This window comes from Protopterus annectens, chromosome 10.part0 (genome assembly GCF_019279795.1).
Source record: "Protopterus annectens isolate FY-2018-M chromosome 10.part0, PAN1.0, whole genome shotgun sequence".
Classification (NCBI taxonomy): domain Eukaryota; kingdom Metazoa; phylum Chordata; order Ceratodontiformes; family Protopteridae; genus Protopterus; species Protopterus annectens.
The window spans coordinates 939,677,346-939,698,952 of NC_056744.1; the positions used below are offsets into that span (position 1 = coordinate 939,677,346).

Here is a 21,607-nt window from a genome sequence, read left to right on the forward strand (position 1 = left end):
GTACCATAAGCCTGTTTTTCCCTCACTTCACATTGCAATTCCTGTTTGTATTAAGACTAACTTATCTTTATGTTCTCTACAAACTGTCTAGAATTTCTCTAAATATTAAATGGTTGTCATATACCTTGTATCAATTCTTAACCAGTGTTTTTATATTGTCTGATGTGTTAAAAAAAATCTGCAGTTTAAATAATTATTATTATTGAAAATTGTAAAATTATTGATTTTAAAATGTTTTGTAGTAATTTGGAGCTTTTCTTCCCGGGCCTGTGCTGAAAATCCGCTTCTTTCCAGTTTGACTTTCCTGGTAATCAGATGTCAATAAATCAAGTTCATACTGCTCAAAAAGTGTCTGACATTGTTTTCTAGATCACTGTATTGGCGTATGAACTATTTAGTCCCTCAGATCCATTCCTCAGGTGCACTATTGAGTATCTCTGTCATTTAGTCATATCAAACTCACATTACAGCAGTATGCTTGCAGCTAATGTATCTCTCAAGCTTGTAAGTCTGTGTCATTCCCTTGCAGGAACAAATACCCACGTTTATTTTAGTATTCCTTCCTGTAGACTTTGAAGCTGATAATACATGACTGATTTAAGCTGCAGACCACCCTAATCCATCACATTCAAAAATTAGCCAAAGTCAAAAAGTTTAAACATCCATCCATCTATTTTTTACCAGATGGCAAATAAAGCTTCCTTGTGTTTAATCAAGTCTAAAGAAGTCTGCATTAACTGGTGTCCATTTCTTTGAATAAATCCTGTTAAGTCTCTGTCAACCTTGCTGTTAGCAAAATGCATTCATTGCTAACTCTCACCAAATTTTTCCAAACACTATAAATGTCATAACCTTGTAACAGTTTTACTTCCACTTAATTATGAAAATACTAATTCAAACCAGATATGGTAATAAAATATATACATGACTTCACAAACCTTCTTGAAATCAAGCTATACATAATTTACAGCTTAAGTTATTACTTTTGCACTATAAAGAGTGCTTATACATAATTGTAGTATATGGAGGACGGTGGTTCTGCTTTGTATCCTTGGAAAAGGGAACTTTGTTAAACATCTTTCTGATGTAAGAAAGGTACTTAAAGTTTTGAAAAGCACCTTTCAGCTTTGCTAAGCTCTAGTTTCACACTAGCATAGCTCTCAACCGTCCATCTCCAAAATGAGGAACACTGCCTGTCGTACTGTGGAACATATGGGCAAAATGTGGAACACTTATTGACAACTTCAACTAGGAAGCTCACAGGATGGCTAAAATGTGATATTTTTGCTCATAAAACAGGTCTTTAATGAAATAATATGATTTGGTTCAATTTACCATAGATATCAGTTAAAATATTGCTACCATTGAATGTGAGACGGTCCCGTTCAATATGGAACTTCGAGGAACATGAACTTTTTAAGACCCCAAATGAGGACCGTTCCTTGAAATGAGGGACACTTAAGAGGTATGCTTAATAGAGCACTATCAGCAGCCAATACTAAGCAGTGTCCAAAGCATTTTTTATCAAGTTAACGGGTGCAACACACTTTCCTGTCACAGAACAAAAAAAAAAGTGAGAGTGAAGTGTCTAATATCTTTTAAGGCCATCCAGTCATTAGAGGAACACTTTAAGATTCTGGTTGCTTTCAAAGTTGTGAAATATTTCAGTTACCCCTTTTTTCTGTTAAATAGCATTACATCAGGGCAGCTAGAACTCCAGGTATCAAAAAGAATTATGCTTGTTTGTCTAGTTTTACTAACTTGTTCTCTGTTCTCAACATGGATAGCAAGATTCATCATTGGAGCTTTGTGTTTTACTTCACCTTTGAAATTAAGTTTTTTATAACTTTCACATCTTACATACAAATGTTTCAAGCACGGGTATTAAAGTCCTTCTTGCTTGCCAATATGCCAAAATACTTGTTCCCATAATAAATGTCCAGGCTGTTCTTAAAAATATCTAAACTAGTACTTACTTTAATGTAATTTGGTAGTCTGTTCCAAGCATCAGCTACTCTGTCAGAGAACCAATTAGTACACTTCTCATTCCTATAGAGTCTTCTACATAAGTTATCTGATGATTCTCTAGTACTTTTTGATAACCCCAAACATTCCAAGAGGTAGTTGTCCCTAAATGCCCTATATACCTGAATAAGATCTCCTCATAAATATCTGTAAGAGACGTACAAGTTCAGATATTTTAATCTTTCTTCATAACTTAGAATGTTATGTAGTCCAATCTCGCCTACATTCTTACCCGTGGGTTCGGACTTTTCTAGCTCGAAGTCTTTCTATTGGCCGGGCTAAGATGGTATCCCATGCTGCCTGCTCTCTATCCCCAGGTCTCGTTTGCCGCTCGTGTAGCTCGGACGTGGTCTCGCTCTTGGCTGTGGCTAAGTACCCTTTTTTCTTCATTATCAGAGAATTTGTTGCAAACAAAAAGCTGTTTTAATAGCTATTGTATGGTCTTGTCTTGTATTGTAAAAAAGTTGTGTTTTTGATCGTTTTCAGTGGTATCCCACTAGCTGTTTCCTACGGGCTAGGCCCGTTTCAGTTAGAGGACCTAGTCTGCCCCCTTGCTTTCCTTGTGTCTTAAAACTTTACCGGGTCTAAAACCGTTTAAATTAGAGGTTTTAGTCTTTTTCCTCTTGTGTTTGTGTCTAAGGATCGTTTAAATTGGAGATCTTGAGGTATTTGTTTGTGGTAGTTTTTTCCCGCCTTGTGACTGTTTGACCGTTGGTCCTTTTGTTCAGTGATTTTGTCTTTGGTGCTTTTGTTGTTTGTTAACTATGTCCAGAGATTCTAAGGAGCACAAGCCCTCGGGCTTCAAGAAATGCTCTAGGTGCAGTTATAAAATGGCCATTACCAATGGACAATCTGTCTGTGTGTATTGTCTGGGAGCAATTCATCTACAGGAGTCTTGCAGCTTCTGTCATGCCTTTAGTCCGCGAGTTCTTCAGGAAAGGAAGAATAAGTTGATTTTAAAAGGACTTCTTAAACCCACCTTTGAGAAGGGTCTGGAAACTGCTTCCAGCTCTAAGGCAAAATCCTCTAAATCTAAAAAGAGATCTCCGGTTCCATCAGTCTCCTCAGAACCACCAGAGAAAATAGCAAAGTCTGCTTCGACATCCTCGGCTCCATTGTCCTCGGGGCCGCAGGAAGTGTCAGTTGTTATGGAACTTGCTTCAGCTCCAATCATCTTGGAACCTATTCGGAGCCGATCGCCTAGCATTAGGCCAGTATCCCCTCCTCGCAGGTCCCCTTTGGAGAGGAGGTCTCGATCTCCTTCTCTATCCTCTAAATCCTCCAGGACCTTATCAGATGTGGACTTCGATAGAGTGGTGCAGATTCTCCTTCAGTCACCGGTTTTGGCAAAACTGTTCTCTGCTGTGACCCAGTCGGCTCCGGAGCCCAACCCTCAACCTGCTTCTATACTTTATCCTCCCAGCGCACCTCAGTTTTTGGAGCCGGAGTGCTCAGCTCCATGTGATGTCCCTAGGTCGGTTCCGACAGCCCCTCCTGGCTTATCGGTGCCGACGTCCGCTCCGACCCCGTCTGCGCCATCCACGGGATTCAGGACTCAGGATTCTTCGGTCGGACCCGAGGGAGAGGCTTCGGGACACCTTTCGGTTCCTAGTCTCCCTCTTGGTGCTTTGACGCAGGGAAGTTTGACTCCTGTCGTGGTTTCAGAGGCTGGTCATTCTTTGGACTCGGGACCAGCCTTCGAGGCCATGCAGAGCGCCCTGGCCAGGTCATCAGCGGCATCATGCGGGTCTGTCATTATGTCCCCTACTACACCGGTGCAAGTCTCTGATCGCCATCTATTTCTAGACAGCAGAGCCCTAAGGCCTCAGGGTACCCCCATGGGTGGTCCCCACATTTCTGAGGGCTCCTCAGAGTTTTTGCCTGAGGAGCTACCCAGAAAGATGTGCAAGAGGAAGCACATAGATTCCCAGGATGAGTCTCTCACATCAGGCAAGGAACCTCGAGGAATCGGAGGGGTCCCCCAAGTCATCCTCTGAGGATGTTTCTTTCTCTGACATCCTAGAGATTTTGAAACAAAGAGATGACTGGCCATCCAAAGCTCCTTCCGAGGAGGAGTCGGTCTTCCTGAAGGCCTTTGGTGCTCAGCCCTCTGCCTCCTGGGTATTTGGTTTGTCAAAGGATGTGGGAAACCCCTGACTCTGTGGAACCAGTCCCCAGGAGACCCAATAAATTTTTGTCTGCTCCTCCTGATAAGGAATTTCTGTCCAAGGGAGTCCCTGTGGATGCCATGGTGGTGGCAGCTGCCACTCAGAAGGAATTAGCCGAGACTTCTTCCACCATCCATCCCCTAACAAGGAATCTAGGACCATGGACCGGTACAGGAAGCGTACCTTTTCTTCGGCGACCTTTACCTTACAGTCACGGAATTATTTATCATACTTTACATGGCTCCAGAGAGATCTCCTCAAGGAGCTTGGAGATACTCTCACGGGTAAGGTTTCTGAGGCGGTGGCCCAGATGGTCAACGCTCAGATGTCTACCCTCAATTCCATTGCAAACTCCTCCATGAGGCTGATTTCATATGCAGCCGAAAGAGCGAGTAGGGCAGCAAGTTCAGGAGTTGCTCTTAAGAGGCAGGCCTGGATATGCCTTTGTCATTTCGCGGAGGCCTTCAAGTCTTCATTCACCAACGCCCCTTTCGATTGTTCCTCTTTGTTCGGAACCAAGGTAAAAGACAGTCTCACCAGGTGCGAGCAGGAGGGAAAAACTCTGTCTGTCATAGGAGTCCATTTTTCCCTTCCCTCTAGGCCTTATCCCAAGGCCCAGAGGGGTAGCAAAATGTGGTTCAAGAAATCATAGGGGTTTTGTGCCGGTGCACAAGGTGAGCCCCCCTCCAGAGGCAGGGGAGGGGGTGGTTATTCAGGGAGACGCCACCCTAGGGGCTGAGGAGGCCCCCCGCAACTCGGGAGACCGCAATTCCTTTCGTGGTTCTCCCTACCGCCGCTCCTGATGGGAGGCCCGACTGTGCATTTCCGGAGCCAGTCGGGGGTCGAATCTCATTATACCCGGAGGCCTGGCAAGACATCACCCAGAACCAATGGGTTCTACGAATAATTTCTGGAGGATATGTCATTCCCTTATCGTCAAATCCCCCTCCAATCAAGAAAATCCCGGATGTTCCACCCAGTCAAAGGGATTACGCAGCTTCAGAAGTTTCAAAGCTGCTAGAAAAAGGAGCCATCCAACATGTCCCCTCAGACCAGATCAGATTAGGGACTTACTCCAGATTCTTTTTGGTGCTGAAAAGGACAGGGGACCTGAGACCCATATTGTATCTCAGTCAATTGAACACCCACGTGCAAAAGTCCAAGTTCCGAATGGTCACATTGCAGTCTATTCACCCATTGTTGGGAAAAGAAGTGTGGATGTGCTCCATCGACCTCCAGGATGCTTACTACCACATAAAGATGGACAGGTCACCCAGAAGTCACCTATGCTTCCGACTTGTAGCCATTCATTTTCAGTTTCAAGCCCTGCCCTTTGGTCTCACCACAGCCCCAGGGTGTTTACCAAATGCATGGCAGTGGTGACTACTCACTTGAGACGTCAAGGATTCCAAGTGTTTCCGTATCTGGACGACTGGCTCCTTACTGCCACCACCAGGCATCTACTAATTCAGACCAGGGACGCTACTATCAACTTATGTCAGCAGTTTGGCATCACATTGAACTGGGAAAAATCTGCCTCGTTGCCCTCACAGCGTGTCACCTTTATAGGCGCAGAACTAGACACCATCCTCATGTAGGTGTTTCTATCACAGGAAAGAATCAGAATCTTACAACAACAAGTTCACGCCTTGCTCCCTCTGAGAAGGGCAAAGGCAAGATGGGTCCTCTAACTGTTGGGGACAATGGCTGCTACGATTATGTTAGTCCCTCTGGCAAGGTTACATATGAGGCTCCTTCAGTGGCTTCTCTTTGCCCAGTGGTCTCTTCAACGTCTTCCACTTTCTTACCCTATTCTACTCACAGACAGGTGCAAACAGGATCTCAGTTGGCGGCTTCGCACCGACAACCTGAATGCAGGAAAGCCCTTCGTTCCTGTGCCCCCGGATGCCTCCCAGATTGGGGGGGGGGCATTATCTAGGCAGGAGAGTCCAAGGCATGTGGCAAGAGCACGAGATGCATCTGCATATCAATGTCCTGGAGATAAGAGCTGTGCTACTAGCGTTGCAAGCACTTCAGAGTTTTCTTCCTCTCGGGACTATTGCAATCCACTCAGACAATATGTCAGTGGTGTGGTATCTGAACAAGCAGGGAGGAACCAAGCCTTATCCCCTTTGCAGAGAGGCCATGCGAGTGTGGCAGTGGGCAGTGTCTTCTGGTGGCAACGCACATTCTGGGGAAGTCCAGTGTGATCGCAGACAGGCTAAGCAGAGCTATTCTGATGCCTTATGAGTGGTCCCTGAACTGTCAAGTTGCGGAACAGATCTTACGCAGGTGGGGTCAGCCTTGCTGTGACCTTTTTGCCAGCCCCCTCAATGCCAAATGCAGCAGCTACTTCACGTTGATCCCCCCTCAGGGGGAGTAACTCAGGGACGCTGTAGTCCACGATTGGCCCTCCAGTCTACTATATGCCTTCCCTCCGGTCCCCTTGCTGTCAAAGGTTATTCAGAAAGTGCAATCCTTGGGAAGCAGAATGATTCTGATTGCCCCACACTGGCCTCATCAAATTTGGTTCCCCTTTCTCCATCCCTATCTCATGGACGCTTCTTGGATTCTAGACCCACAACCAGACTTACTGACACATATTAGGGCAGCTCCATCCCTCTCTTCGGACCCTCCGGTTGACAGCCTGGCTACTCCACTTCCGTCATTAGTTAGGCTTCATCATTTTTCACCGGAGGTGGTTCATATTTTATCTTCCTCTCATAAGCTCTCGACCAGGAAGATTTATTACAGTAAATGGAAGAGGTTTTCAATCTGGGCGCATACCAAAAAGATTGACTCTTACACAGCTCCAATTTCGTCTGTATTGGAGTTCTTGTCTATGCTTTTTAACCAGGGTTCAGCGGCCAGAGCCATTAAAGTCCAAGTGGCAGCGATTTCTACCTTTCATGTCGCAGACGAGCCTAGCCTGATGGCACATAGACTCTGTAAGGCTTTTCTGAAGGGCACTCTGTTACTTTGTCCCCCGGTATCGGAACCTGTCATGCCTTGGGACTTAAACTTTGTTCTACAGGCTCTTACTTCACCCCCCCTTGGAGCCTGCAGCCACTTGTGATTTAAAATACTTAACTTGGAAGACTGTCTTTTTAGTAGCCATCACGTCAGCCAGACGCGTTTCGGAGCTTCAAGCTTTATCAATAAAACCCCCTTATTTGATTTTTCATTAAGGACAGGGTTTCTCTCAGACCGAACCCCTCCTTTCTTACCAAAGTGGCGTCAATCAGTAACCTTAACCAATCTATTGAATTTGCTAGTGTTTTTCCCCAGTTCTCAAACAAGGCAGAATTCAAATTTCATTAATTGGATGTACACAATTATGTTTTTATCTGCACAGAACGAAAGACCTCAGAAAATCTGATCAGTTGTTTGTTTCCTTTTCTGAAAACAGAATTGGGTCTCCTGACTCCAAAGTCATGCTGTCCAGGTGGATCTCCGGTTGTATTTCTTTCATTTATTCCTCAAGGGGTAAATATTTACCGTTCCAGGTGAAGGCTCACTCTACTCGGTCTGTATCTACATCTACAGCCTGTCAGGCCGGATTGTCTATGGATTATATTTGTGCTGCGGCTACTTGGGCATCTCCTCACACCTTTGTTACTCATTACAAGTTGGATGTGGTATCTAGGGGCAGGTCTTCCTTTGGTTCCACAGTGCTCAGGAGTATTTTCCACTTAGCCTCCCAGGATTTAGGTGCTAGGGACGCTGTCCCACGGGTAAGAATGTAGGCGAGATTGGACTACATAACATCAAGAAGTTATGTACTCACCATAACGTTTGATGTATGTAGTCCATCTCGCCTCACATTCTTATTTACCCCCCCTCCTTCCCCCGTCCTGGAGAACCTGGAGTTTAGGTCTGGTTTCAGAGCTCCCTTTATTTTTGGTTTGTTCTTCCTTTTCTTAGGTTTTGTTATGCATGGAGAATGAGTGCTGGGGCTCGCAGCAAACTAGATCTAGGGATAGAGAGCAGTGCAGCATGGGATACCCAGCCAGTAGAAAGACTTCGAGCTAGAAAAGTTGGCCGAGTTGGAGACAACATTCGGCTCCGAACCCATGGGTAAGAATGTGAGGCAAGATGGAGTACATACATCGAACGTTATGGTGAGTACATAACTTCTTGTTTTCACATCCATGGATGCCCTTAGTATATTTCCATTGTACTCTTTCCAGTTTATTCATACTTGTTTTCCTATAGGGTTTCCATATTGTTATTCCATACTTAGGATTGGGTCTAATGTAACTAACAAACAATGACTTCATTATGTTTGATTTCCTAGACTTTATAAATCTTTTTATACAACCTATAGTTCTGTAACTGTCCATTAGCCAATTGGTTGATATGATTAGAAAAATTCATAACTGAATCTACCCATATACCCAGGATCTTAAATGAGTCTACAGTTTCAATCACTGTGTGCTGTATTAAATATTCACCTTTCAGTTTGTCTCCCAAATCTCATATGCTTAGTTTTTGATGTATTTATCAACATATTATTCTCCTGTGCCCAAATGGTCAATTTAGTCAAATTATTTTGCAGACATGCCTTATCTGTAACACTTGTAATCAGTCAGCATATAGACTGTATAACACCTCAGATGAAAAAGTAAGGTCTGAAAGATTTAATCTAAAGAAGTAAGAGCCTAGTTACAGAGCCCTGTAGGACACCTTGACTGTAACCAAGGATTTCACCTGTCCAGTTGGTGTGTGATACTTGCCATGTCCTATTTGTAAGCCAAGCCATCTTGAACACATAACAAGTTCGTTATGATGCAAGGCATGATTGTAATCCTTTGTATCATACTATGCCAGTATCTTCAGTGATGATGATAAATGTAAATTTACATAGGGCAGCTAAAACAAAAGAAAAATATAGCTTCTCATTAGTGGCTTAATTGACTTTGGTGGTGGGGACAGCTAACATGGGGCCATTATGATCTTCACTGTTTTACATCATAATTAATATTCTGTCCTCAGGCATGTATTTATAACCTTTAATTTTAACAGCTAACAGTGGAATAGCTAAGGCACGATCATCATCAGTTGGGCGCATACACTTTTTCCTCATTTCAGAATTACTTAAATTGCATGTACCCCATAGCCATACTGAATATATTAATGTCTTTTTGCAGTGTATTTTTTACCCTGACCAGGGAGCAATGTCTGGTTAAGTGATTTGCTGAGAAACCCAGCCTGTAGTACAGAAAGCAAAACATAGCCTTTTTTATCCTGTGTCACAAACCAACACGCTTGAAAAGACAGTTCATTCCTCCACCGACATCTTCTAGTAATGCTCTTATGAACCTCAGCTGTACCTCGCACAATGTTGTTGAATATTTGCAGTCTGTTATACCTAGGACACGTTTCTGTTATGCCAGAAATGTATATCACAATAAATGTCTTTCAGAAATAACCCATTGTTTAGTCCACGCATTATAAAATAAAAATGTCCCTTAATTCTAACCACCCTACATTCATGTTTTGTAAACCATAGTAATTGTTTATCTAACTACCATGCAGAAAATGGAGAATAAGTGTTTATATTTCATTTTAACATCCAACAATGTTACATCTTCAGTTTCTACCTTCGTTTTTTTACACACATGAGAATTTGCTATCCAGTATGTTATAAATAAAATTGTGTATCCACTTACTCTTATGTGACAGCTGTAAAAGATTATCAGTTATTTTGAAGGTTTTGTATTTGTTCATTAACACCATTATTATACCCAATATATAAACATGTTCATTTTTATTTGTTAACAGAAAAGCCTACTGGACACGTTTCCCTTTGACCTAGGAACTTTCCCTGTTTAAGTGACTTCCTGAGAAACACACAGTAGGCAAATTTCACTGTGCTTTGCAAAGACAGCTGTACCCCAGTTTTTACATGTACAGGAATTATTTGTATAGGCCCCAACTATAACAAACAAACTTTTTTTTTCCAAACACCTTTATTGAATTATCATTTGTGACATAGGCTAATATGCATTCATTTAAAAGTAATCAAAGTGTTAACATAACAAACATACTTCACCTATATTGCGATGTATCATATAACTTAAGACATATTACATAAATTATTCAATTCTTGCTTTTTTTAATAAAGAAACATCTTCATTAAACCATCACTTACTACATAGACAATAGTACATTAATATTAATGAAAACAAACCACACCATACAATCTTGTTATGCATTTTTTTAGCTTCATAGGCATGTACTAGGTTAATGACTAAGCCTAGCCATGCATCCCAAATGTCTGACAAGTTCTGGTACCCTTGGTAGTGTAAGCAGCAGAGGCCTGGGAGGTGAACCATTTACCGGATACCTATGTCCATTATAGACATAGGTGCTAAACCAGGGTTGAATTTCTGGATGTCCTTCAAGAATGCAACTGCAGTCCTGACATATGGGTTGTCCTGCCTCAGGCAGCCCTTCGGTCGGCCAGATTCCAAAGTCTAGGTCCGGCATCGGCCGATGTCGCCTCCTCCCTGACGTCAGAGCGGCTGTAGTATAAAGGCATCAGCCGACGCCATCTTCTTCAGTCTTTCTTGCCACGCGGTGCCCGAAGCAGAAGCAGTTCGCAAGTGCCGGTCGGTCAGCTCCTGTGTTTTCAGTTACCGAAGTCATCTAAAAGCTAAGTACCCCGTTGGGGAACATTTTTTCTTGCCTCAGCCGATGTCAGAACAAATTGAGAAAGTTAATAATTGTTTGTCTTGTGGTAAATAAAAATACCTCATAAGGACTTTCATTCTTACTGCCTCCCTTGCCTGGGCCCAGACCACGACGTCTCGGCCTGTGCCGCCTGTGCTTGCTTTAATAAGCGCACTCTCAGGCGCCGGGCAGAGTTTGCCGAAGACTTTTTCGGCGAATCTTATGCTTACAACATGCCGTCGGAACAACCAACGGCACAAACTACCAAAAAACGAAAGGACTGGGACCGACATCCTCGGCCCGCGTCTTCCACCGATATAACACCTAAGCCCTCCGCGAGTGCTTCGGTCCCTTCGGAAGCGGTAATTCAACCGCTCCAGGCCAACGACACCGCGTTAACTCATCCCTCGGTCTCGGAGGCTACTCCGGTGCCGGTTGTTGATTTTCCTACAGAAACCGAAGTTCTGGATCTACCTGATACCATTCCAGTGGACAAAGTCACCCCTGCACGTGGGGCAGCTAGGCCTCCTGTATCCATGTCAATCAAGGCCTTTGCACGTGCTAAGGCCGCCAGCCAGGCCAAGGCCCATCCCAAGCCTGCTTCTCAGGCTCCTTCTTCTGACAAACAAATCGTGTCTCTGGCTGCAGGTCTTATTTCTCTTATTAGGGAGTCTCAGCCTCATCCAGACAGAGGTTCTCAGCCTCCTGTGGAAAAGAGGCCTAGAACTGAGCAGACAGACAACCTCTCTTCAGATGAAGCCTCTGGGGATTTGGAGCATTCAGAAACCCAAGAAGAATCCTTCCAGGCCTATGAGGACTCTGATGCTGAGGAATCTATTCCCTCTGCCTCCCCTCCAGAGGATTTTTCATTCGGTGAAGTCCTCTACTCCATGAGGGAGCATTTTAAGTGGCAGGGTCAGGATTTTTCTGATTCCAGGAAAAGGCTACGTACCTTCCTTAAGTTACCCCAGCACAGACCTTTAGCTATTCCACCAGTTTTGGATGTCCTGAATGATGTTTTCACCGACTCCAATGCTTCCCCTGATTCTCTCCCTCCTGCTCCTGTTAAGCCAGACCGATATTACAGGGTCCCTGTCACTAACAAGCATCTCTTTAAGGCCCACTCTGTGGATCTAGAAACTATTTCACAGGGCCCCAAAGGAGTGGCTACCTCCTCAGCCAGGAACCCTCTGCCAGCTGACAGGGAAGCAAGGTCCCTGGAGAGATGAGGTAAAAAAGTCTATACCTCTACCACCCTTGCCATGAGGTCTCTTAACTGCCTTTTTCATATGTTTCAGTACCAGGATTATTTACTGGATGATTTGCAGAAAAAGATAGCCTCTCCTGAGCCTATAGATAGAAAGGCATTGCAGGATTTGGTTCATAATACACAGCAGGTTAGTAATCCTTTTCTACAGTGTGGTTATGATGCATTGGAGGCTTCATGTAGGGCAGCTATGACAGGGGCTGTTATCCATAGACATGCTTGGTTGAAGGATCAGCTGCCAGATCATGTTAAAGTTAAGCTCCTGGATGCACCTCTGGATAAACAGAAGCTTTTTGGAGCTAATGCTCAGGATGTGTTGAAATCTATTGAAGAGAAGGCAAAATCAGTTCAAACAGTAAAGGATTTCCTCCAGGTTCAGCCCCCAAGGTTCAGCCGGAATTGGCCTTCAAAGAATTGGTCCTTTCCAGACTCTGACAAGTCTCAAAGGGGAAAGAACAGGCGTGCACGAGGTAGAGGGCAATACAGAGGCTCCTACAGGGGACACCAATGGCAACCACAAAATCAAAGAAATGGCAAAGGTAGTACATCTGCACCACAGGGACAATCACAATGACTTACCTTTCACTCCGCCTACCAAGGCTCAAAGAGAAGCGCCTATAGGCGGACAATTATCTCTGTTCTCAAAAAACTGGCACATTATAACAAAGGACACTTGGATTCTGGACATAATAGACAGAGGTTACAGGTTCCACTTCCATACCTTACCAACAGGGCAAGGCATGCCAAACCTGCCACAAAATCAAAGGGCAGAGGCACTCATAGAAGTCTCAAAGCTATTACAAATAAAAGCAATAGAGAAGGTTCCTCCTCAGGAACAAGGCCAGGGATTTTATTCAAGACTGTTCCTTGTTCCAAGAAAAGAAAAACAATGGAGGCCTATATTGTACTTGTCCGTTCTAAATACTTTTCTCATGGTGCCAAAATTCAAAATGCTGACGTTACAGCAACTTCTTCCCATGCTGGGCAAGGGGTCTTGGCTGGTTACTCTGGACCTCAAGGAGGCATACCTGTATGTCCCTATCAGACACAGTTGCAGAAGATACCTCAGATTTCTTGCAGGAACAGAGAACTATCAATTCTCAGCATTGCCGTTTGGCTTATCTACTGCGCCCAGAGTATTCACGAAATGCCTGGCATCAGTAGTGGCACATTGCAGACTCCAAGGGATTCAAATATACCCTTACCTGGACGACTGCCTAATACAAGCAGACAGCAAACAGACCTTGATAAGACACTTGGATTACGTCATTCAATTGCTGCAGGCTTTGGGATACACAGTCAACATTCAAAAATCAAGATTGCTGCCATCCCAAGAGATTATATTTCTAGGAGCAAAACTGGACACACAGCTACAAATGGCTTTCCTCACAGAGGAGAAGCAAGAACATTTAACAGCTTACTTCAAAGGCCTAGCAAAATTAACCCACCTGACCGCAAGGAAGACCTTGCAGGCCCTCGGGTTCATGGCATCTTGCATTCTTCTAATCCCTCTGGCAAGATTACACATGAGAAAGCTGCAATGGTACCTAAAAAGCTTGTGGTCACAACACAACCTAGAAGACATAATACCACTCATACCATGCCTGCAAAAGGAATTTCTCTGGTGAGCTCAAGCAAGTCACTTAAACGAAGGCATGCTTTTCAACAAACCTCAAGCAAGTCAAACTATTACAACAGACGCCTCAGACCTTGGATGGGGGGCGCACATGGACGGCAGATGCATACAAGGGCAATGGACTCCAATGGAGATGCATCGGCACATAAATCAAAAAGCGATGTTAGCAGTGATACATGCAATAGAAGCGCCTTTGGAAAATCTCTTCAACAAGGTAATCTGCTAATAAGAACAGACAACACCACTGTCATGTGGTACATAAACAAGCAAGGGGACACTCATTCCTACCCCCTCTGCAGACTAACAATGATTCTTTGGGAAAAATCCCTGAAACTGAACATCTACTTGCAATCCCAGTTTGTTCCGGGCAAGGACAATGTTCTGGCAGACAGATTGAGCAGAAATTTCTTGGATCCTCACGAATGGATGCTACACCCTCGCATTTTCGCACAAATAGCATCTGCATGGGGAAGACCAGACATAGACCTCTTTGCATCTCATCTCAATCATCACCTGGAAAGGTTCTGCACAAGGATACACCATCCTCTAGCTTGGAGAACGGATGCTCTTTCCTTCAGCTGGAATGCTCTAATAATTTATGCATTCCCTCCTCTACCTTTGCTCACCAAGGTGTTACTGAAGATCAAGGCAGAACAGCCAAGGGGAATCTTGATAGCTCCAGACTGGCCAAGGCAGCACTGGTATCCACTACTATTGAGCATAACTCACTCCAAACCGTGGCCCTTGCCTCAATGGCCTCTGCTCCTGACTCAACACAGTTACAAGACTGTTCATCAGAACCTGCAAACCCTAAAGCTGACAGCTTGGAGAGTTCCATGACTCAGACTCATGACTCACTCTCCAAAAGAGTTCAGGAAATTTTACTGGAGGCACGCAGACCCTCCACCAGAAAAACCTATACGGCCAAGTGGAAGAGATTCACCATCTGGAATGTCAACAAGGGACAGGATGCATCATTGGTGAACATACCTCAGATATTGGAATACTTGACAGAAATGTTTCACAGTGGCCTCTCATATTCTTCCATCAAAATCCACGCTTCAGCTATCGCAGCGCACTATAACTGTGATCCACCTGTGTTCTCGCATCCTTTGCTAAGACAGCTTCTAAGAGGCATAAAGAATATCAAACCTCCAAGGAAGCTACCAATTCCTGCATGGGACCTCAATTATGTCTTGGAAAAATTAACTCTTCCTCCTTTTGAACCAGCAGCATCTTCAGAAATGCAATTTCTCTCATGGAAAACGGTTTTCCTGTTGGCAGTCACTTCAGCAAGAAGAGTCTCGGAGATACAGGCCCTCATGGCAGTTCCTCCCTTTATCATCTTTCATCAGGACAGAGTTTCCCTTAGGACCCAGTCCTTCATTCATGCCTAAGGTGATATCCAGAGTGTCTCTAAACCAAGCAATTCACCTGCCTACTTTCTTTCCTAATCCTAAAAATAAACGGGAAAGGTTGCTGCATACTTTAGACATTCACAGACAACCACACTACTACTTGGACAGAACAAAGTCCACCAGGAAGTCTGACCAACTGTTTGTAGCCTATGCTGCTGGAGTGCAAGGGAAAGCAGTCACCAAACAAACTAATGGATTGGACACTGCATCAGATTCTGTTATTCTTTTCATGGAAAAAGTGTGCCAGCTAATATTAGACCACACTCCACCAGAGCTATGGCCACATCCACAGCTTTTCTAAGAGGAGTGGCTACAAAAGATATTCTAGAGGCTGCTACATGGAGCTCCGTGCATACATTTACCAAACACTACAACCTGCCATTATACTCCAGATCCCGAGCAGGCTTTGCTTCAGCAGTCCTGCAGGGCCTTCTAGCTACACCATCTCTTACTTAGTCCTACCACCCCCAGCTTGGCTATGGTATTCAACCCATATGTCAGGACTGCAGTTGCATTCTTGAAGGACATAGTACAGTTTTGTACCTACCATAAATGTAGATGTCCGATAGATATGCAACTGCAGTCAGGTTTACCCTCCCTCCTACCCCTCTTTTTTCTCATTTTGGGTCATTACTCCCCTCACCTATCAGCTGGGGATATATGTTATGGTGTATCTGTTTATTACTATTGTGCATGTCTGATTTTATCAGTTTACCCATTCACCAAATTTAGCCTTCATTGGAGGGCACCTGGCATCTGGGGCAAGAAACACTGAAGAAGATGGCATCGGCTGATGCCTTTATACTCCAGCCGCTCTGACGTCGGGGAGGAGGTGACATCGGCCGACGCCGGACCCAGACTTTGGAATCTGGCCGACCGAAGGGCTGCCTGAGGCAGGACAACCCATATGTCAGGACTGCAGTTGCATATCTATCGGACATCTACATTTATGGTAGGTACAAAACTGTACTTTTCCCATCCAGTTAACTAAGTTACACTTGAAGTGGGTTAGGGAGGAACTCTGATTTCATGGATGGGGAACTTGTTCCAGAAAAGAGGTAGTCCCTGGGATACATACCTATCTTTTCAGCAGATCCTGTTTATATGAGAGATGAGCTTTACGTGTTTATAATGGGTCATTCTGGTGCTGTTTAACAGATACACAGAAGGTCCATCAGAGTGGGGTTTGACAATGCCTTCTATGCCAGTTATAGATCTCCCCTCTACAGCCTGCAGTCGACCGAATACAGGGTTATGGGTGTGACATGGTCTGCATAGGAAGTGTTGTTTATGGCCTGTTTTCTTTCAGTGAGCAACACTGTGGATGTTCCAATTGTTGGATGTTCCTGGTTAGGTACATGCTAAAGGGGACATTGTATCAGTGATAGGTCTGATGAGTGCCAAATACAGTGGAACAATGATCTCCTTGAACCTAGATGCCCTACCTTTGTTTATAAGTTGCACAGCATAGAATAATTTCTTCACTAGTGTAGATGTGATGGTCAAAGTCTAGATTATTGTCTGTGTGTCCCAAGTCCCAGATTACTGGGTCAACTCCTAGGGGTGTGTTGTCAGTATGGTAGTTTCCAAGGGTGGCCAACTTCCAAAGAATACTGTTATGCACTTCTTGACATTTAGTTTTAGTTCATGGCACTGACACCAGTTATTTGTCTGTGTCAGCCCTTCTTGGAGAACATCAGTGTTGGTGAGGGATTCTATGACTGTTCCTAATTTGCAGTCCTCTGCAGTTGTGGTCAACCAGAGGCCCCTTTTGACTGGCCTTGACTTCAGAGAAGTAGATGTCAAAAAAGAGCAGTCTCAGGGCTGATCCCTGGGGGATTCTGCTGGAGGTTGTCCTGTTTGTAGAAATGAACTCCCCAATTCTAGCTTCCTGGGTCCTGTTTGTGAGCTAGCTGGCTATGCATCAGGTGATGTAAGGGTTTGTACTGAACCTCTTGCATTTGCCAACAATGCCTGAGTTGGAGTGTAGTGTTAAATGCCTTGCACAGATCAATGTAGACAGTATGAATAGTTTTGCCATTAGCCATTGCTTGCTGACCTTATCAAAGAAGTCCACCAGGTTGAGTAGACATGACCTGCCCATGACAAAACCAAACTGGGTTGGGTTCAGTGTCTTTATTGATCATTTTCATGTTCATTCTTTACATGACTTTTCATATGAGACTAGTGAAACGTATTGACCTGTAGTTTCCAGTGTCCAAAGATGGCGTGCCTATGTGCAGCGGGATGACTGTTGACATTTTCTATTCCTGAGGCACAAAGCCTGTTTGAAGGCCACTGATAAGTAGTGATTCCAGAGGGGAAACTGAAGGAGAGAGGGGAGCTAAAAGTGTCTGCCATTAGCTTTGCTTAATATTCTGGCTCAGTGTAGGTGGCTGCATTAGCAATGAGCTCTGCACACTTTTGTGCATTACCTTTGAGGGTGCAAACATAGCTAAAGAACGCCTTGTGACTTGGCATGGGAGGCAGGATTTACATCAAATTTGGCTTGGTAGACTTTATTTGCACTCTTGAGTTTAGGTTGTGTGCTTTTTCCTGCAGAGTGCTACCCCTCCTAGTTTTTGCCATGATTTTCTTCCTTATGTTACAAAGCTTGTTGATGTGATTCCACCAGAGTGGCTTTTTTTTTTAGTTCTGTACTGTTCCTAGTGGATACAGCCGCCCCTGTGCAGCTATTAACATGCTTGTGTAGGGTTTCAGTGTAGCCAGCAGTATTCTCTGGATTTAGAGGGACTTCAAATTTTGCCAGGTTATCACATATTAGTAAAGAACAGAGTTAGACTTGGAATACTTCCTGAATACTCAACTGTTAGCTTTGGTTCTGGGTTTTATTTTTACTTCAAAGGAGACAACTTTGCATTTTGACCTTATCAGAAAGGACAGAACACTAGCAGGTGCGCAGTGCTCTCCCGTATTAGTGAGGGCCAGATCTGGTGTGTTTGCACCCCTGGTCAGCATATTGAAAGTCTAGTCAAGGGAGTTTTTGTTTAAAAAGTCCAGGAATCTCTCTGCCTGCGTGTTTGGTGCTGTATGTGATTCCCAGCTAATAGTGAATTAATTAAAGTTGCCCATGAATATGGTATTAAGTTGGACGGTGAGTATCTCCAGTAAACTTAAATATGTATGATGGATTTCCTGGGTCATAGAGATGAATGTGGAGCTAACAGATTTACAATTCATTAGGCATAGGATCACATTTGTCATACATCAATTTTGCATTTAATAAATATTTTATAAAAATTGTCCATTACCCAGTCCATGCATAATCATGAAGTGATATACATTCATTCTAACCACTATTTGTTTTAGTCTGTTTGCTTGACATTTATTTCTCTTTACCTTTGTGGAGAAGAGAAAACAATTAACCATTTATGATCATAAATTTTAATTACTCACAGTTGCACTTAAGGCTCTATCTTCATCATTTACTCACACGACAAATTTACCTTCTTGTAAATTAGTCGAAAGGGTTTTCACTAGCACAGTTTTCAGACATTATCTACAAGATATTATAAACATACAGCATTTTTCTTCACTCCTCTACATGTACTGGAAGTATTTGTTAGGTTTAAATCCAACTTATTTAAAACTTCAAATATGCAGTCCATCAAATGTATAGGTAGGTAGTCGATCGCCTAGTCCCTACTTCTGTAAATATACACCAGCTGCAGTGTAAAATAACGTTATCTTTCCTTGCTGTTCAAGTTGTTTCACGTAGAAATGCTTACTTTTTTTTCAACTCGTCATGCACCAGTGGCAGAACAGAAAATTGTCTGTATTTTCTACTTGAATTGTCTTGCCCCCCCCCCCCCAGTTTTCTTTTTCTACTGAATTTATGTTGTCCGCAGGTTTAGAAATTCCAATATAATCCATAGCAGCTTCTTCATAAGAAACACAAAGTGAATTCTTCTCTTTTGCTAATTGCCTGTTCTGCATTTCTAAAAGTTAACTGAGTTAAATCTTAATTATTGCACTATAAGTCAGTTTATATTTGGATACACCTCTTATTTTTGAATGGGCTTCACATGTTGTGTTTATTGCTAAAATGCTGCCTCTTTAAAGTCTTGCTGAACCCAAACAGGTCAAACAGCAGCAGAAAATTACATTCATTTGCCATAATTGCCACAAAACTGTTCCTTCTTGTAACACGACGCATAATAGTTCAAATTAACTCTGAACTGTCCAGATTTCTTACCAGTTTCAGTCACTTTTTCAATCCCCAACAAGCTTTTTGCAAAACTAGTCCATTGCAATGACTTTGTTTTCGCATAGTCTCTTAAGTTAATACCCTCCTCTCCTTCCAGTACTCCAGTCAGTCTCTCATTTTTCCCTTAAATCCTTATTCTCCATTGTAATCAACTGCTGTTCCATATTCTACATGTCTATTCATGTCATATGCTTTATCTCACATCTGACCATCTCATTGTTTAACCGACATCATGGCAATTTTCTGATCATGAAGGAACTTCTCATTGTTAACTCCATTTACCTCCATTCACCTCATATAACCAGCCAGAATCCTGTCAGATGCCACGAGTCATGCTAAATCTCTCCCAGCACTCTTGTGACTTTTCATATGGTCAGATTAGCTTCCTTTCGTCAGTATCACAGCCTTCCTGTCAGGGTTTCACCTCTCCTTTTGCATCAGCACTCCTTTGATTCAAAACTCTATTTTCCACCATATTTTACTTATCCATCACCTTCACGCACTACTATTTCAGTTCAACTTCAGTTTAATTAACTCATAAAATTTGACTGTTTGTACCAGGTATATAGAATGACTCAGTGATATCACATTTTGTAAAGCATTGTCCAAATTAACAGGAAATAAGCCTGTTTTTCTACAAAACGTATGTCAGATTCTCAGAATGTATTAAAACTTTGTTATAGTTGTATTCCTAGAATATTTTATAGGTATGTTTACACGTCACTGTCCATGTATTTATCTGAGAAGTTCACGGACTTCCACCTTATGGTATGAAAATGCTTGCACTGTGAAGTGGTACTCCCCAGTCTTCATGTGTTTTACTCTTAAAAACTGCTGTGTGTCTTGCATCTTAAATGCTGTAATTTGTTGCTGTATTTATCTTTGTTTATTAATGCACTGTAATAAATCACCTTTTGCCTACCGTATGAAAGTGCCCTATTTTTAGTGGGACAATCCAGTCAATAAGTGAAGCATTTGAACTATTTTAAGCACTGTGAGCACACGACAGAGGTGCAGAAATTTTGCTGATGCCAGGATTATTTGGTGTCTGTTAAGTAAATGTTTTAGTACTTGTTGCATAACTGTTCCATATGTAAAAATTGTGCACTAACAATTTGTTTTAATTTTCTTAGCGCCATGAAATGGACACAAGTAGAAGAAAATTCCACTTGTAAGATGTACCTTGGTTGGTTTATCAGCAGATATTAATACAGGACACCAAACTGAAGTGTGGATTTTCGTGCATAAAGAATCTTGTTAAGAAAGAACTCATTTGGAATAATTGAGCTGATTACTTTTTTTAAGCCTGCTGTTCAAGTGGCGTCCTTATTGAAAAAGATGAAGCAGTGTTTAAGATATTGACTTTCTTATCTAATGTATTTTTTAATGAAATGTGCATTGTGGGCATCTTAGAGTCTTGCTGGAGAGAAAGTAAATGAAAACTGTATTACTAATCTGGGTGGATATTATATTGATGTATTTTCTCTCCTGTTATAGAAAAGTAAGTTGCGTATTTATCTCCCTTTCAGAAGTGTGAAACACAAAAGTGCAAGTCCCACCACTCTGAAAAAGAAACTGCAATTCAGACAGTAAAACAATGAATTATGAATCTCGCTGTTAACACCTTTCAAGCTTTTTTTTTGGGTGATTCTCCAGCATCATAACTTGCATATATTAACTTCTGGATTTGGTATATGTCCCTGTCATTTGAAGTTGTAACGTCTCGATTCTGAGGATCATAGTTATGGTCCTCTCCAGCTTAAAGCAGCTATTCGTATGGTATCTATAATCAGTTAAGGCATGGGGAGTGCATATGGTACAAATATTGCCAAGAAGAGCAAGTGCCTTACAGTCTCGGGGTATGCCGTAATATCTGTACCATACACACCCCAAATGCCTTATTGTACCTATAAAATGTGCTTCTGTATCTTTTGTGGTGAGTTTTATGTGTAGTTTATGTATGATGATTATATAGTTTTGTTCATCTTGACCATCCGATCTAACAAGTGAATCTTCAGGACACCTACCGGATGGGAACCAGCAAAACTAATGCTGTGCCCTCAAGCTCCTTTAATTTTTTCCAGCCCATAATGCACTTGTAGCAGAAGCTAGCCCTAATTTTGTGTGCCACCACAGTGAATCAGAACCAGGTTTCATAAGCTAAGTGCTCCACCTTTTAATTTGCACATT

At 42.8% G+C, this 21,607-nt stretch overlaps 1 protein-coding gene across 1 annotated transcript in view; it reads left to right on the forward strand.

The window, feature by feature from the left end:
* RPF1 (ribosome production factor 1 homolog) overlaps window positions 1-21,038 on the forward strand; it is a 251,272-nt gene extending 230,234 nt beyond the window's left edge. Inside the window, exon 9 of the mRNA XM_044085715.1 lies at window positions 20,551-21,038. Within this exon, the coding sequence (XP_043941650.1) occupies window positions 20,551-20,592 (42 nt within the window). The 3' untranslated portion in view covers window positions 20,593-21,038. The remainder of the gene's footprint in view (window positions 1-20,550) is intronic.
* The last annotated feature ends 569 nt before the right edge of the window (window positions 21,039-21,607 follow it).